This window comes from the organism of the source record quoted next (genome assembly GCF_019968955.1).
Source record: "MAG: Porospora cf. gigantea A chromosome Unknown PgA_NODE_642_length_13185_cov_340.26, whole genome shotgun sequence".
Classification (NCBI taxonomy): Eukaryota; Apicomplexa; class Conoidasida; order Eugregarinorida; family Porosporidae; genus Porospora; species Porospora cf. gigantea A.
In genome coordinates this window covers 1-13,185 of record NW_027151811.1, presented here as the reverse complement: position 1 = coordinate 13,185, position 13,185 = coordinate 1, and the positions used below count along the sequence as shown (strand labels likewise).

The window sequence follows — 13,185 nt, the reverse complement described above, 5'->3', positions numbered from 1 at the left end:
ACCCGAACCAACAACCACAACCGAAGAGACAACTACACCCGAACCAACAACCACAACCGAAGAGACAACTACACCCGAACCAACAACCACATCCGAAGAGACAACTACACCCGAACCAACGACCACAACAGCCCGTTTGACACGTCCAAAACCTCCCACACAGGTTCCACTCGCTGATTCCACCACCGCTGGACCTATCACTGATGAGATTCCCACACGCCCTCAAACGTCTGCTACTGAAGTGGAGTCCTCTACGACCAAGGGGGAAGTTTATCCATACATCGACGATAACGGTTCCTCCGTCATCGGCATCGCTGTCGGGTCTGCAGCCGGAGGCACGGCGTTGGTGGCGGGCGCCGTCACAGCCTACATGAAGGGTCTCTTTTCTGGAAGCGACAACGGCGATGATGACGTGGACGTTGACACTCCCGAGTGTCCCTGTCGAGAGTCTCCGTATGAGGTTGAAGCCGAAATGTACTCGTAGCCGCATTATTGATAAGTGTTTTTGCATATGAATATTCAGAACGACTTTCGTTACACAAGACGACCTTTCAGTTTTCTAGAAACGTCCCCTTGAGTACTGGTTCAACGTCTGGTTTTAGCGGAATAAAATGAGATGGTGGGTATTTAGCTGCCTCTTTGTGTGTGACGCTGTTCCCACAACGGAGGACAGCAGGCGTGTTGATGGCCTGTTGAATCAGCTGGAAGCAGGTGGAAGCCTTCTGCGATCAGACCCGAACGACAAGAAGATGTTGCCTGTCAGGGACGATACACTCAAAACGGATTTTGACGCGCCTGACGCTCCGGAACTGGACAGTTTTACAAGCGGCGCCAAAGAACAGCTAATCTCCACCGGTCTACTGGTGTTGGTGGCAGTGATAATGTTGTCGTGGTTTGTTGGCATGTGCTGTCGACACCTGCGACTCCAGTTTGTTACAGTGAGTCAGAACGGCCGGGCACACAGATTCCCTTCATAGCCACCCTCTGCGGTTTGCTGATTGGCATCGGACTCAAAGTGTCGTCATCGAAGAAAGGACCCGAGGATAAAACGCTGCTTCAACGGATACTGGCCCTCAACGAGGACGTGTTCTTCATGACCATACTCCCACCCATAATCTTCGATAGCGGCTTCAGTCTAAAAGGGCAGAAGGCCAAGGAGTTCTTCGATAATTTCGGCACTGTTCTATGGTTTGCGCTATTGTCGACCTTCTTGTCCTTCCTCGTTGTGGGGGCAATGATGTACTGCGCCGGTGTGATGCATCTGCTGGGGGGGGCGTGGTCGATGCGCGAGGCCTTCGCCTTCGGAGCGTTAATATCAGCGACCGACCCTGTCTCCGTGATCAGTCTCTTCAAGAACAACCCAGTTCTTCCTCTGCTTGAAACCCTCGTCAGCGGTGAGTCGCTGATGAACGACGCGCTCTCCATCGTGCTTTACCGGACAATAGCTTACACTGAGGAAGGCGCCTCGCTTCTTGGCCTCGTATTTAGGTTCGTGACTGTGGTGGCCTCTTCCGTGCTGATTGGAGTCGTGGTGGGACTGACTTCAACGGCATTAGCTCGTTACACCGTCTACGCCAGAGAGGAGAGAGCAAGTCTAGAATTTTCGTTGCTGCTTCTCTTTCCCTGGATCTCCTACTTGTTGTCTGACGGTCTAGGAAATTCTGGAATCGTCTCCATTCTGTTCTGTGCGGTCGTGATGGCCCAATATGCAGTACCGCTGCTATCCAGCACCGTCCAGGAATCCGCCAGTGGTAGGACACATGACCGTTGCTCATCCAGCTGTGTCTGCCTCCGCGTCTCTCTTCGCGGAGTCAGCAGCCTTCGTTTTCCTAGGTCTGGGCGAGTTCAGTCTGAGGCAGTCAATGCTGTCAGTCCGGCTTGTCATCACCACTATCGTCGTCGTGTCGTTTGCTAGGGTCGTTTCAGTTGGGGCGACTACTCTGTTGGTTAATAAGTTGGTTCGCGAGCACAACCCCATCACATCTCAAGTCCAATCCGCTTTGATAATCTCTGGTCTCAGGGGATCGTGTGCGTTCGCCTTGGCTATGCATGCCCGCCACGATTTCGGGGGATCAGGAGGCAGCGCCATCGTGAGCGCAACCCTTGTGTACTCGATTTTCACTATCATGATCGTGGGACCTGCGTCGTATCCTTGCTTTCATGTATTGCGCGTATTCATCTCTCCCGAGGACAGACTGCATCTCTCCCAAGACACCCATGGCGCTGAAGTACAACTATCTGGCAGACTCAAACTGGCACTCATGAAAGTCGACGACATTCTAAAGGCCTGGCTTCTACCGTCAGAGGACACTATTGAACCCGAGCACCATTGCCAGTCAGAACCAGTGATTGGCGCGGTGAGCGGCTCTTTTTTGCCCAGGTATGAGGACGTCACAATAGAACTGCGATGATGTGTTAATTCGGAGTAATAATGATGAACTTTCTTCCTTTTCTCTGCGCGGCCGCCGCCACCAGTCGTGACCACTGCTACTTGTTGAAGCGGCTTAAATCCGACAGCAACACGGTGCTCAGCGCACTCTGCAACTGCGGTAGAGAGGACACAGACGCAGTATTCGACACCGTCCGACAGGTGCTCCCGCGAGGAGCCATTGCTTGCTCTGGCCAGTACCAAGGGAAGCCGTACTCCTTAGCTACGGAGGGTGAGTGTATTCTGCTTGAGGCGGGGTACAATACTATGGGGTCGCCTGTGTGGGTTGAATCGCGAGAGGCGCCTGAGCGCTGGATGCGTCGGACATGCAACAGCGGAGATGTGGGAGGGGAACCTTGAACATACAGGCTTTTTATGAAGAACATGAGAAGCAGAAGGAGAAGCAAGTTCGTGCAATTTTATGAATGCCATGACACTGCTGCAGGCCTAACACACTCATGCATGAGCTTTCGCAAGGGCAAAATGTCCCTCACATACTCGTAGTATACCGTGCCGGCCTGCAACGGAGGAGCAGCCAGCGCCACGCTCGGGCCGCTGGGAAGCCTGTGGGGAGATACAGCACCCTTTCGGTAAGGGCACTGGAACAAGCTCAGGTGCCGTTGGCATTGCAGATTGTAGCCGTTACGTACGACTTGCCCTCGTATTCCGTGCTTTCGTTGCGGATTTGTTGGAAATTGGACATCCAGCAGTGATTCAGATTCCTCGTCAACAACTTCTTCGAGCTGAGGCTCAGGCTTAGGCTTAGGCGCCTGAGTCCCACCTGAGTATTTCCTCAAGATTTCGACAACGTCCTTGTCAAATCCCAGTGCGTCCTTAGGTTTGGCGACGCTCTTGGGCGCCACTCTTGGCGGCGGTTCGACGGGCTCCACAGGTAAAGGGGGCGCCTTTTGCTTTGGCGGCCCGCGTTTGGGTTTGGAGGTCCGTTTGGGCAGCTTCGTTTTGGACGGTACAGGTTTCGGTTTTGCCAAAGGGGGAGGCTCCTCAATCTTAGCTTCCACAATCGGCTTTGGAGTATTCCAGCGTCCGACTAGGCGCTGTATACGGCTCTCAATTGTCTGGGGTAGCGCGCTGCGCTCAGGCTCAGCTTGAGAAGTGGAAGGGGTTACCTCGGTGTAGCTAGTGGAGGTGAAGTCCTCGCTACTCTCTGAGGTGATCACACTGCGAGCTCGGAGCGACCTCGCACCTGATTTGAAGGATACGCCTGGTGGCAGTCCAGAACTCTGCATTCTGGAGACGCCAGGGGGAAGAGCTGACCCTGTTTTGGATCTTGACGCTTGACCCGCCTGTGAATTCAGCGACGATTCGCTTCTGGGGGGTCGTTTTCGAGGTGGGGTCCGGACGGAACTCTGGTTGGCCGAGACGCCAGGAGGGAGTAACATAGAATTCGCGAAACAAAATCACAATTCGATGACTAATCATAAGAAAGGTGCAGTCTGTTTGCATGTCCACCAAATCATGCCTCTCACTGAGCTCTGATGCCTCTCACTGAGCTCTGATGCCTCTCACTGAGCTCTGATCATCTCTCTTTTCATTTATTGACGTGTGACACGATTGCAATGGCATCGTCCCTGGGATTCTTGTTCTCGCACATTGAACTCACAGGATTCTCGCAGGAGTCGGCACTGTTCATGGCAACAAAGGAGCTGCTGGACAACGCTTTGGACGCCTGCAGAGTGGCGGAAACCGCTTGCAACGTGCGAGTGTCACTAGACACGTGTCCAGCCGGCATCTGTCTTTCAGTGGCCGACTCAGGCGTCGGAATAAGCGTGGAGAGCCTTGAGACGCTAACAACGACTTTCGCCACAACCAAGGAGTGAGTGGATTGGGCGCCCACCACAGAAACCTCCCAGACGTGAACGGTTGCTTCGGCATCGGTTTGAAGACCGTCCTACTCTGCAGTCTGCGGTGCGGGTTCGGGTCAATGACCGTTCGTTGCCGCGTTACACCCTCCGACGTCTGGCTTTTGTGCCTGCAAACAGACACGCAAACAATTCAGATCACGGAGGTCAAAAGAGCGCAATGCACACTATCGCAATGGCCTTGGAACACTGAGGTGGCGGTGGTCCTCATGGAATCCGACAGAGTCCGGCCGCAGCAGCTTATACATCTGGTGTCCCAGCTCGAACGTTCAGTCACCATCTCACTGGAGGTGGATGGCGTGCCAGTGCCGCTGTCGTCCCCCTGGTGTTGTGTCCTCTGCTCCAGCAGCGTGGTTGCCAAAGAGCACATCAGCGTACAGGCACTGCTTCTCCACGATCCGTCAGTGGAGGCACAGGGGATCGGAATTCTAAGAGTTGCAAGAGGGTCAGTCATGCTGCCTGAGCACAGGGGATCATGCGCGCTGTACAAGCAGTGTAAACACGTGGTGAAGTCCCTAAGCCCCTTGATCGGCGTCAGGCAAGTCGCGGGGGACGCAGATAGCCCACTGGGTCATGATCTCTGTTCATGGTCGCCCATTACGCTACAGATTCCCAGCGAGAAGTGGTCTAGTATAGTGATTATATGCCGAGTCGAAACTGCAGTGGCTTACAACTCCCTCAGCAAGAGCAGTATCGATCATCTAGACAAGTCGAGTAAGGATGAGTTGAGGTGGTGCGTGCGCGCTGCATTTGAGGAGTTGAAGGCGGCATCTCAGGGCGCCCTCCTATCGGAAGAGGAACTGGAAATGCGTCGAGCCCGCGAAATCTACATACCCTCCATAACGCGGTCGCTGCGAACCCTGCTCACAGGCGCTTTGTCGGGTGAGATGAAGGCTGTGAGCGATCGAGTTGCCACTATGATCAACGACGACTGGGAAGATGGTCTGAACCGACTCGTTATGGAAAGGCTCAATCCAGGAATCGCAGACGATATGGACGGAGGTGAAAGCCGCCATGTGAGTGACTGGAATGACAGCGCCAGCGATGGCTAAGAGTTAGGACGCACCTTCGATTACCCATGTACCGCCCAGTACGCGAGCGCGGATCTCAAGACGGTCAATTACCGATGTTATTGGGCGGTCTGTATCGACGCTGCAGCGGGCACTCACCGGTCTCGGTCTTCAATGACGGGCTTCGGGGATCATGTGCCAACGTGGCGCTCACAGTCGCCATAAAACCATCTCTCGATTCGTAAAATTCAAAGGGGCTGCGGCCACCGAAGCGATTGGGGCGCCGGGTGCTAAGCCGGCTGTCGGCAGTAGCTTCGACCTCCTCAAGAGTGCCCTCGAGCTCATAGCCGAGAATTATGTTCGCCAGTTGACGCCGAGCCGTATCGGCCCACTTCACAGGCATGATGGGCTCCATGGCCGCTTCGCTAGCCCATGCAGGGACTTCGCTGGCGACGCGGTCCATAGGATGATAGGGCTTGATGTCCACAACAGGGGTACCGTCGACGAGGTCGAGTCCACTGACCACCACCACGCGTCCTGTGACTCTTTCGATTCGCACTGGGCTGAGGCCGATCTGGGAAGGCCTGTGTGGTGTTCGACACGCTAGGGCCCCCCATTTCGAGGGCGCCCTTGGGGGCTTAACCAGTGGCTTCAACGTCGGCTCGTCTTGGTGGAACAGGAACAGAATCCACATGTGAGAAAACTCGTCGAGTCCGTGAATGTAGTCTGCAGTGAGATCACTCGCCAGTTCGAAGGCACCAAGAGCGCCAGTGACCAGTCCAGGCTGCCGTGGAGTACCCAGCTTCTCTTTCCACACTGACCGCACCTGTCCAATTACTCGGACCGGAACTGCGTTCAGCGGTACTGAATCCTCCGTGGGCGCGATGAACACGCGGCTCCGCTGCTGCACCGATTCCGGGTCACGAGCCATCAAGTCTAGGTCCGAGGGCAAGTAAAAGTTGATGTCGCCTCTGGCACTCACCCTGACGTCTATCTCGCGTCTCTCGCCTTGTAAGGAGCACTCAAGGGTTGGCAATCGAGCGACTACCGACTCGGCACGGCTTACTGGCCCTCCCGAGTCCCTTTTCGACTGCCGAACGACCCCACAGCTGAGACTGCCATACCTCCTCCACTTGGGGACTTTCAGCGTAGCGTCGACACCGACAGAGCGCATAGCGCCAACGAGGTAGGCGGTTACGCCTTCCCAGTCACTTTCTTCCACAAAACTCATAGAAAGAAGAAATTAGCAAACGACCTCAATACCTGCGGCGATAGCCTTGCGGCAGCCCTGTCCCTAAGGTCCGAGGTGGCTGTGCAGGTGACGCCACAAACTTGTTTTGGTTCGTGAGAATGTCCTTCGTGAGGTGAAACTTTCGGTGCATTCCGAAAGGTTGACTGCTACTTAGAGTGGGATTTTGCTTGTAGCCCTTGCGGTGGATGGCCTTGGTGAGCTGCGCCAGCAGCGATGTGTACGTGTGCGTGCCGTGGGGCACAGAGGCCAAAGCCGAGACCAGCGACAACGACAGCGCGCCTCCAGTAGTAGTGATCGGTGTGGCCGGTCCCTTGTAGAAGCGAACCTGCACGTCCGCACTCTTCTCTGTTGCTGCACATCCGCTGATCAGCTGCACGTCTGCAGCTGCTCGTTTCGCGCTTTTGGAATGCCTCCATTGGCCCCGCTCAGCACTCCAAGTGTATGCCAGATCCAACCCTCCGCCGCTGTGACAACAGTCGAGTATTACCGTGAGCTTCACCCCTGCCGGCAGCGAGGCGACTAACAGGCTGTAGAGCTCGTCGTCGACGATGACGCCGACGCCGCGCTTCTTCCCGTCAAGGGGACAGATAGCTTCATCTTTCCCGTCGGGTTCGTCGCCGGATTTATCCCGTGTCCTCACGCCATGCCCAGAGAACGAAAAGAAGAGGCAGTCTCCAGGTTCGGCTCCCTGCACCAACCAATGCATCGCACGAATCATATTCTCCTTGGTTGGCCAGTTTCGACTTCCCGGCTTGTCTGTCATGAGAACAAGGTGCTTCGCGTCGTCGTTGAACCCGAAAGCACTAACCAGAAGCCGCTTAAATCGTTCAGCGTCCGCCACACACCCTGCATAAGGCGGTGCCAAGAGCCTCACCTTTCAGGGGCTGGCCCCAATCCGGCTCGGACGTGTAATCAATCCCTATGCAGAGTGCCTTTCGTCGGCCTGTCGGTCGGACAGGACCACCAACAGCAGCCAGGTTCTTGGCGGGTATGCCGCTTTTCATCATCTGCTGCCGCTAGATCATCAAAAGGACTCTGCCTCACCAGATCCTGGAGGTTCACTGCCTTGCTCTTAGTCGGCTCGTCTGGGATCCCCACCATCGACACATCGAATACACCCAAGACGCAGCTGTTGAACAAGCCCTTAGCGGCCTTTGACTGCGACAGTGATGCGATCTCGCGCTCCAGCAGGCGATCCTGGGCCTCATCGACGTTCCACAGCGCGTTCTCGAGACATTTGCGTATGTCGCTCAGCGGAGCGTGCGGGAATTCGGTGGCTAGAGCCATAATCACTTCACGCTTGCTTTGGTTGCTGGTCATCTTCTGCACCTCTGTCCACAGGGCTCTGTCGTCACGAGTTAAGTTTACTTCGGGTTCATCGTCGCTGCTACTCGAGAAGTCTGATGTGAAGTGGGCCTTTTCACCTACTATGCTCCTCCTCGACTTCGTCTTTGGTCTCGCATACCAGAACTCTCAAAAGTAGCTCGCCTTTACCATGGGCTATTGACAATGGAACCGCACCTCACCGACAGGAAACCATTCCTCAACTTTCCCGGACGCAGGAGTCATTCCATCGCACTTCAGAACAACCTTACCCATCTTCTGGGACCGCTGGCCCACCCCATCAAAGTCCCGAACTAGGAAATGCACCAAGTTTCCCGACGACAACGGGTTGAATGGAAAAATGCCAGCGGTTTTCCACTTTGGATTCAGAGATTCCCGGACAACTTTAGTGCGGAAAACCATGTCACGCAAGCTAACCTTGACGTACGGATCAGACAGGCCGTTCGAATCACGTCCGACAAGCATTCGGCCTTCACACACGGTGACCTGTCATATGTAGGCAAGAAGCCCACCCTTAGTTCGAAAGGCATAGTGGAATTTGAGACTTTGACTACATAACATTATTTTTGAGCGTGGCCTTGTGCAGCTTGTTTCTCTCGAGCAGTCTTCCACTTAGCGATGGCTGCCAAGTTTGCTTTCTTCACAGAGTCACGCTTCATGCGTCTCTCGTGGGAGGCCTGCTTCTGCACCTTCTTGGCCTTCTTGTCGTTGCGGCGTTTGGCAGCCTGTTTGCGCTTCAGCTCGTCCTTCTTTTCAAGGAGATCCACCTTCTCCATATGCTTCTCTGTCTTCAACATCTCCGCATGAAAGTCGGCTGGTTTTACCCAGGGAACTGATAGCTGGTCTAGTCGTGACAGGCCGATCACTGCACTTCGGTGTCCCATTTGCTTGTAAAAACCTTCACGCTGGAATTTGTCCAACCAAGCAACCTCAGTCCCAACTCTTTCAGGGCATGTAACAGAAAGGAACTCAATCCAAGGAACTCGACTCAAACTTCCGAAGGGCTTCAGCTGAATCAGTGACAGCATGCGTTCAAGTTCCTCCTTGTTGTTGACGTCCTCCTCCTGTACCAGACCAGAGAACTGCGGATCCAGAGGGTCGATTTCGGTGAGCAATGTAGCGGCCATAGACGGAGAATTGCGAAATTACGGGGGATGGCCCGTAAGAAACAGGCCGGCTTGAAACAACCCGCGAGGAGCGAGCACAACTCCTTCAGTCAGTACCTGCAGAAGCAACCCAAGGCTGTGGTGCTGACGCGAGTCTCCAGGCGGAAGAAGAAGAATCCGCGAGATTCAGTACAGGAAACGCAACGCAAACGGACATTGCTATCTGAACTTCGAAGTTCTGTCAAAAGCAACACCTTTAACGACCGTCGCTTGGCAGATGACCACGACCGAGTTAAATTACTTGAACGGCGTAACAAAAGGCAGAAGAAAAACGAGTGAGGTGACGTTCAGTTCGTTATGGCAGCTTTTCACTGGGGGAAGAGGACATGACGCTGACCATCGGTGGTGTGCCGGTGGACACGCTAGCTAACGAGGATCTGGCCGAATTGGAGTCTGGCCCTGAAGACGATGCTGCAATGGAGGCCGAGACTACTCACGACCTCCAGTTCACAAAGAGATCACGTCAAGAAATTTTCAAGGAAATCATATCGAAGACTCGACAGCACCGACTCCAACACGAAAAGGAGCGGGAGGAGCAGCGCTCACTGAGAAACGAGCTGGACGAGGACTTTGGAGAGTTTGCCAAGTTCCTAAAGGTGCATCCAACAGGCGTTCACAAGACGAAGGAAGCAGAAGTGGATCGGTACAACTACAACACCTTGGCTCGATCGGTTGGACTTGAGAGAACTGTCGTGGCTAGTGATAGACTGAAAACTGCTGAGGAGTTGGAGGAGAAGGAGCAAGAGCGAGTGGAAATTCTCGAGCTGGCTCGGCAAGGTCTGATGGACGGCAGTGGCACCGACACGGAAGACGAGGAGGTCGACGACGACATTGACGCTGTGACAGACGGCGAGTCAGAGGAATCAGATGACGCGGCCGAGTCAGATAACCCCGATCTTCAAGAAGAACACGAAGCGAACGAAGACGAGGAAGACGAAGTGAACGGAGACGAGGATGACGAAGTGAACGGAGACGAGGATGACGACGTGAACAGAGACGAGGATGACGAAGTGAACGGGGACGAGGAACCTGAAACGGCGCACAACGCAGCTGGAGGGGTGGAGCCGGCTCATTCGGTGGATCCCCCTCAAGTTGAGAGCGGGAATTCCGACAACGAACCCGCAGGCGAAGACCCCACCCCCTGCGACGCAGATGTGGGCAGTCCCCTCAGCTGGGCGTTGCTGGAGGTCCAAGACTCCGAGACCAAGAGTCGACAGCTGGTATACCTTTATCTGCAGTGCATGCGGCAGAACATGTCGTCGGCGGAGCGAGTAGAGGAAGCCTTGTTCGTCCTTTTGCCTCGATGGCACGACGTGGTGTGTTCCGAGGTATTCCACCTGCTGTGTTTATCGGCCAAGGACCTAGGCAGCCTCGATGCCAAAATCGACATGACTGATGGTTTCTGGGTCCCTACAAAGGATTTTGTTCCTCTCTGGCCTCTTCAGGACGAAGACCTCGTTGGCCTTTGCAGATTGTGTCTCCTCATTTTTCCCAAAGAGTCTGCCAGCCACACGGCCGCCTGCTCCTTGCTGGAGTATGCAGTGGCAGACCTTTCAGGTATGCGTCAGATGGCGAGCACTGCATCATTACCCCCTCCTTTGGATGCTGCACATCTTCCAGTGGCGGAACGACTTATGTTCACCCTCTATGAATACTGTGCACATGGCCCGCTCTACTGTCCAGGCCTGCCAGTGCTGATGTGTGCTGCCATCCAGACCTCCCCCTCAGCTCGATACATTGACCTGCTGCTGAGTTTTCTAGAGCTCTTTAAGGGCTCACCCGAACCACCAAGGACATTCGCCCCCTCAAAGACCACCGTGAATGTGAAGCAGTTTCTAGTAGGCCGGACGCTAGAAAGGCAGGCGATATTTGAGTCTCTCGGAGGCCTCATATCCGCCCTATGCGTCCAGAACACCGGCGCCTGCCTGGAGCCACTTAGGACATGGCTGAAGGTCGAGGGTACCAACCCAGTATCCTTCCTGTCCTTGCACCAGAGAGCACCTGCAGGAGTGAAGCTGCTCCAGCCCAGCTTCCTGATGGTGACATCCAAACATGCAGCGTGGGCGGCTAAGGGAACTTTGCGCTCAAGCAAGGACAACCTGACCAAGGCAGTCACTCGTGAGCGCCGTGCTGCAAGTCGGCAGCTCCGAAAGGACCGGGCGTTCCTGTCCGAAGTAAAGGCACTGGATCGTGCGACGCACGATCGAAAGCAGGCTGAGAACCACAAACATTTTGCGAGGTTCATGCACGAGGACCAGGAGTTCGTGGCTCAGTCAAAGACGGAGTCAGGTGGCATGATTAAGCAGTACCACAAAGCTGGGAAGAAGAAGGGCCGTCGAGCAGGGAACTCGTAGTTGTCGCAAAAAACTCATTTCTGGTGGTACTCGCATGCACGTTGAATCAATCGTGTCCGCATCCGACACAAGGGTGGTATTCTACAGCATGAAAGGGTGTCGAGACCACTACGAGTTTTCGCAGCAGAATAAACGTATGTTGGATTCCGGACAGAACTTCATTGCCGCGATGTCGTTCAATGTTGTGAAGCGAGCCTTCCTAGGCCAGTACAGAGCAGTTTCCGTCCTGACAATAGACGAGTGAGCATGCGAGAGTTAGCAACACAGTCACCTTGAAGATCTGGAAGCCTGGGATGTTGGGGACATTCCAGTTTATGTGGTGTCGCGAGAGCTCTTTGAAGAGATTCTCGGTGCCAGGTGCAACAAGGATCAGGCCATCGGCGCCCTCTTCGACGTACCGCCGAGACCTCTCGAGAACTACGAATGCCCTGTTCTGGTGTTGGACGATGTACGATCAGCGGATAACGTCGGAGTCATATGTCGTACAGCGTTTTCCTTTGGCATTCCAACAGTGCTCATGACGACCACCAGTTTCAGCGCCGTCAACATGCGGAGCGCGCGAACGAGTATGGGTGGCTTGTTCCACTTGGACGTCCGCGTTACCAACGACCTGGTCGGCACCATTGAGCAGCTAAGGCAGCAGAATATAGTAGTTCTCGCCACCAGTCCCGCCGCCTCCACGCTGGCGAGCCGGTCTCTGCTCGCCCCTACAGACAAGTGGGCATTGGTGGTGGGTAACGAAGACTTGGGGAGCTCAGCTGCTGTTTTGGCAGCTGCCTCGCACGCTGTTCGACTTCCTCAGCTCCGCGGCGACTCACTTTCGGTCGCTCAGGCCGCCCTGTTGGCGCTTTATGAGTTTCACTATCACTGCTTGACGGAGGCATCGCTCCCCTCTCGAGGGGAATAACGCCCCACAACTGCATGACTGGAGTAACTGGGATTTAATGCACTATCAAATTAAAATGTCAATGGAGCAGACCTTCCTGATGGTTAAGCCTGATGGTGTGCAAAGAGGTCTGGTTGGAACTATTATTTCGAAGTTTGAGAAGAAGGCTTTAAAGCTTGTGGGGATGCGCATGCTCATCCCGACCCAAGAGCTTCTGGAGCGTCACTACGAGGAGCATCTGGGCAAACCATTCTTGCCAGGGCTGATACAGTGGATGATTAGCGGACCTGTTGTGGCTATGGCGTGGGAGGGCAAGGATGTGGTGAAGCAAGCTCGTAAGATTATTGGCGCTACTCGCCCTAGGGAGGCTGAGGGGTGGACTATCAGAGGCGAGTACGGAATTGACATGAGGTTCAACCTGGTACACGGATCTGACAGCGTCGACGCCGCTAAACGCGAGCTTAGCATTTGGCTTAAGGCCGATGAGAAGCTTGATTATAGCCTCCAAGCTCATGCATACATTCTGGAGTGAGCTCTGGACCCTTTTATTCCTGTATAGTGGAACGCCTTTAGATTATTACAATCGACGTCGTGTGATTAGTATGTAGTACGAACAACTGATTGTGAACTTTGTACAAAATTTAAGGTAGCGAGAGGGCCAGAGAGAAGTCTGTGAAGAATTTTTACTGCATACCAAACCCCTACGACAGGAGGGTCGCGGCTTCTCAACCCTTGCCACGGCATCGAAGTGGATTGTTCGGGAGCCCAAGTGGCGTCAGCGTATGACGCCATTTGGGTCGGTAGTGGGTGCATGAGAGTAACCTTCGTACACTAGAGCGTGAGAGTCATCGTCGGTAGTGGGTGC

General features: G+C 54.5%; 9 protein-coding genes across 23 annotated transcripts; 5 read left to right on the top strand and 4 right to left on the bottom strand.

Moving 5' to 3' along the window:
- Window positions 1–611: 611 nt before the first annotated feature.
- Window positions 612–2,411, top strand: KVP18_004591 (uncharacterized protein; the record flags this gene model as incomplete). Of its 2 annotated transcripts, XM_067957367.1 has the most annotated exons (3): window positions 612–938; window positions 965–1,751; window positions 1,780–2,411. In XM_067957367.1, the coding sequence occupies 3 exons, from the start codon at window positions 612–614 to the stop codon at window positions 2,409–2,411; spliced, it is 1,746 nt and encodes a 581-aa protein (XP_067807192.1).
- Window positions 2,412–2,431: 20 nt separating this feature from the next.
- On the top strand, window positions 2,432–2,788 carry KVP18_004587 (uncharacterized protein; the record flags this gene model as incomplete). 2 transcript variants are annotated; one of them, XM_067957357.1, is made up of 1 exon in its annotated part: window positions 2,432–2,788. In XM_067957357.1, the coding sequence occupies one exon, from the start codon at window positions 2,432–2,434 to the stop codon at window positions 2,786–2,788; it is 357 nt and encodes a 118-aa protein (XP_067807183.1). The 2 variants fall into 2 exon arrangements, with proteins under 2 accessions (XP_067807183.1, XP_067807184.1); XM_067957358.1 differs by having other exon boundaries at window positions 2,435–2,788.
- Window positions 2,789–2,847: 59 nt separating this feature from the next.
- Window positions 2,848–3,828, bottom strand: KVP18_004590 (uncharacterized protein; the record flags this gene model as incomplete). 2 transcript variants are annotated; one of them, XM_067957364.1, is made up of 1 exon in its annotated part: window positions 2,848–3,828. In XM_067957364.1, one exon carries the CDS (start codon window positions 3,826–3,828, stop codon window positions 2,848–2,850), a length of 981 nt encoding a protein of 326 aa, XP_067807189.1. The 2 variants fall into 2 exon arrangements, with proteins under 2 accessions (XP_067807189.1, XP_067807190.1); XM_067957365.1 differs by having other exon boundaries at window positions 2,848–3,675.
- Window positions 3,829–4,005: 177 nt separating this feature from the next.
- On the top strand, window positions 4,006–5,360 carry KVP18_004588 (uncharacterized protein; the record flags this gene model as incomplete). 3 transcript variants are annotated; one of them, XM_067957361.1, is made up of 2 exons in its annotated part: window positions 4,006–4,262; window positions 4,289–5,360. In XM_067957361.1, 2 exons carry the CDS (start codon window positions 4,006–4,008, stop codon window positions 5,358–5,360), a joined length of 1,329 nt encoding a protein of 442 aa, XP_067807186.1. The 3 variants fall into 3 exon arrangements, with proteins under 3 accessions (XP_067807186.1, XP_067807187.1, XP_067807185.1); XM_067957362.1 differs by lacking the exon at window positions 4,289–5,360 and having other exon boundaries at window positions 4,006–4,266; XM_067957360.1 differs by lacking the exon at window positions 4,006–4,262 and having other exon boundaries at window positions 4,371–5,360.
- A 3-nt stretch (window positions 5,361–5,363) lies between these two features.
- Window positions 5,364–6,549, bottom strand: KVP18_004592 (uncharacterized protein; the record flags this gene model as incomplete). 2 transcript variants are annotated; one of them, XM_067957369.1, is made up of 2 exons in its annotated part: window positions 5,364–5,449; window positions 5,478–6,549. In XM_067957369.1, 2 exons carry the CDS (start codon window positions 6,547–6,549, stop codon window positions 5,364–5,366), a joined length of 1,158 nt encoding a protein of 385 aa, XP_067807194.1. The 2 variants fall into 2 exon arrangements, with proteins under 2 accessions (XP_067807194.1, XP_067807193.1); XM_067957368.1 differs by having other exon boundaries at window positions 5,425–6,549.
- A 25-nt stretch (window positions 6,550–6,574) lies between these two features.
- Window positions 6,575–8,444, bottom strand: KVP18_004586 (uncharacterized protein; the record flags this gene model as incomplete). Of its 4 annotated transcripts, XM_067957356.1 has the most annotated exons (6): window positions 6,575–7,416; window positions 7,445–7,586; window positions 7,615–7,970; window positions 7,999–8,070; window positions 8,097–8,400; window positions 8,427–8,444. In XM_067957356.1, 6 exons carry the CDS (start codon window positions 8,442–8,444, stop codon window positions 6,575–6,577), a joined length of 1,734 nt encoding a protein of 577 aa, XP_067807182.1. The 4 variants fall into 4 exon arrangements, with proteins under 4 accessions (XP_067807182.1, XP_067807180.1, XP_067807179.1 ...); XM_067957354.1 differs by lacking the exons at window positions 7,445–7,586; window positions 7,615–7,970; window positions 7,999–8,070; window positions 8,097–8,400; window positions 8,427–8,444 and having other exon boundaries at window positions 6,575–7,333; XM_067957353.1 differs by lacking the exons at window positions 6,575–7,416; window positions 7,999–8,070; window positions 8,097–8,400; window positions 8,427–8,444 and having other exon boundaries at window positions 7,483–7,890.
- Window positions 8,445–8,474: 30 nt separating this feature from the next.
- On the bottom strand, window positions 8,475–9,041 carry KVP18_004593 (uncharacterized protein; the record flags this gene model as incomplete). Of its 2 annotated transcripts, none has more annotated exons than XM_067957370.1 (1): window positions 8,475–9,041. In XM_067957370.1, one exon carries the CDS (start codon window positions 9,039–9,041, stop codon window positions 8,475–8,477), a length of 567 nt encoding a protein of 188 aa, XP_067807195.1. The 2 variants fall into 2 exon arrangements, with proteins under 2 accessions (XP_067807195.1, XP_067807196.1); XM_067957371.1 differs by having other exon boundaries at window positions 8,475–8,798.
- Window positions 9,042–9,068: 27 nt separating this feature from the next.
- On the top strand, window positions 9,069–12,341 carry KVP18_004585 (uncharacterized protein; the record flags this gene model as incomplete). Of its 5 annotated transcripts, XM_067957351.1 has the most annotated exons (5): window positions 9,069–9,355; window positions 9,385–10,918; window positions 10,943–11,430; window positions 11,522–11,674; window positions 11,702–12,341. In XM_067957351.1, 5 exons carry the CDS (start codon window positions 9,069–9,071, stop codon window positions 12,339–12,341), a joined length of 3,102 nt encoding a protein of 1,033 aa, XP_067807177.1. The 5 variants fall into 5 exon arrangements, with proteins under 5 accessions (XP_067807177.1, XP_067807176.1, XP_067807175.1 ...); XM_067957350.1 differs by lacking the exons at window positions 9,385–10,918; window positions 10,943–11,430; window positions 11,522–11,674; window positions 11,702–12,341 and having other exon boundaries at window positions 9,069–9,359; XM_067957349.1 differs by lacking the exons at window positions 9,069–9,355; window positions 11,522–11,674; window positions 11,702–12,341 and having other exon boundaries at window positions 9,407–11,434.
- A 55-nt stretch (window positions 12,342–12,396) lies between these two features.
- On the top strand, window positions 12,397–12,852 carry KVP18_004589 (uncharacterized protein; the record flags this gene model as incomplete). Its single annotated transcript, XM_067957363.1, has 1 exon — window positions 12,397–12,852. One exon carries the CDS (start codon window positions 12,397–12,399, stop codon window positions 12,850–12,852), a length of 456 nt encoding a protein of 151 aa, XP_067807188.1.
- Window positions 12,853–13,185: the final 333 nt, after the last annotated feature.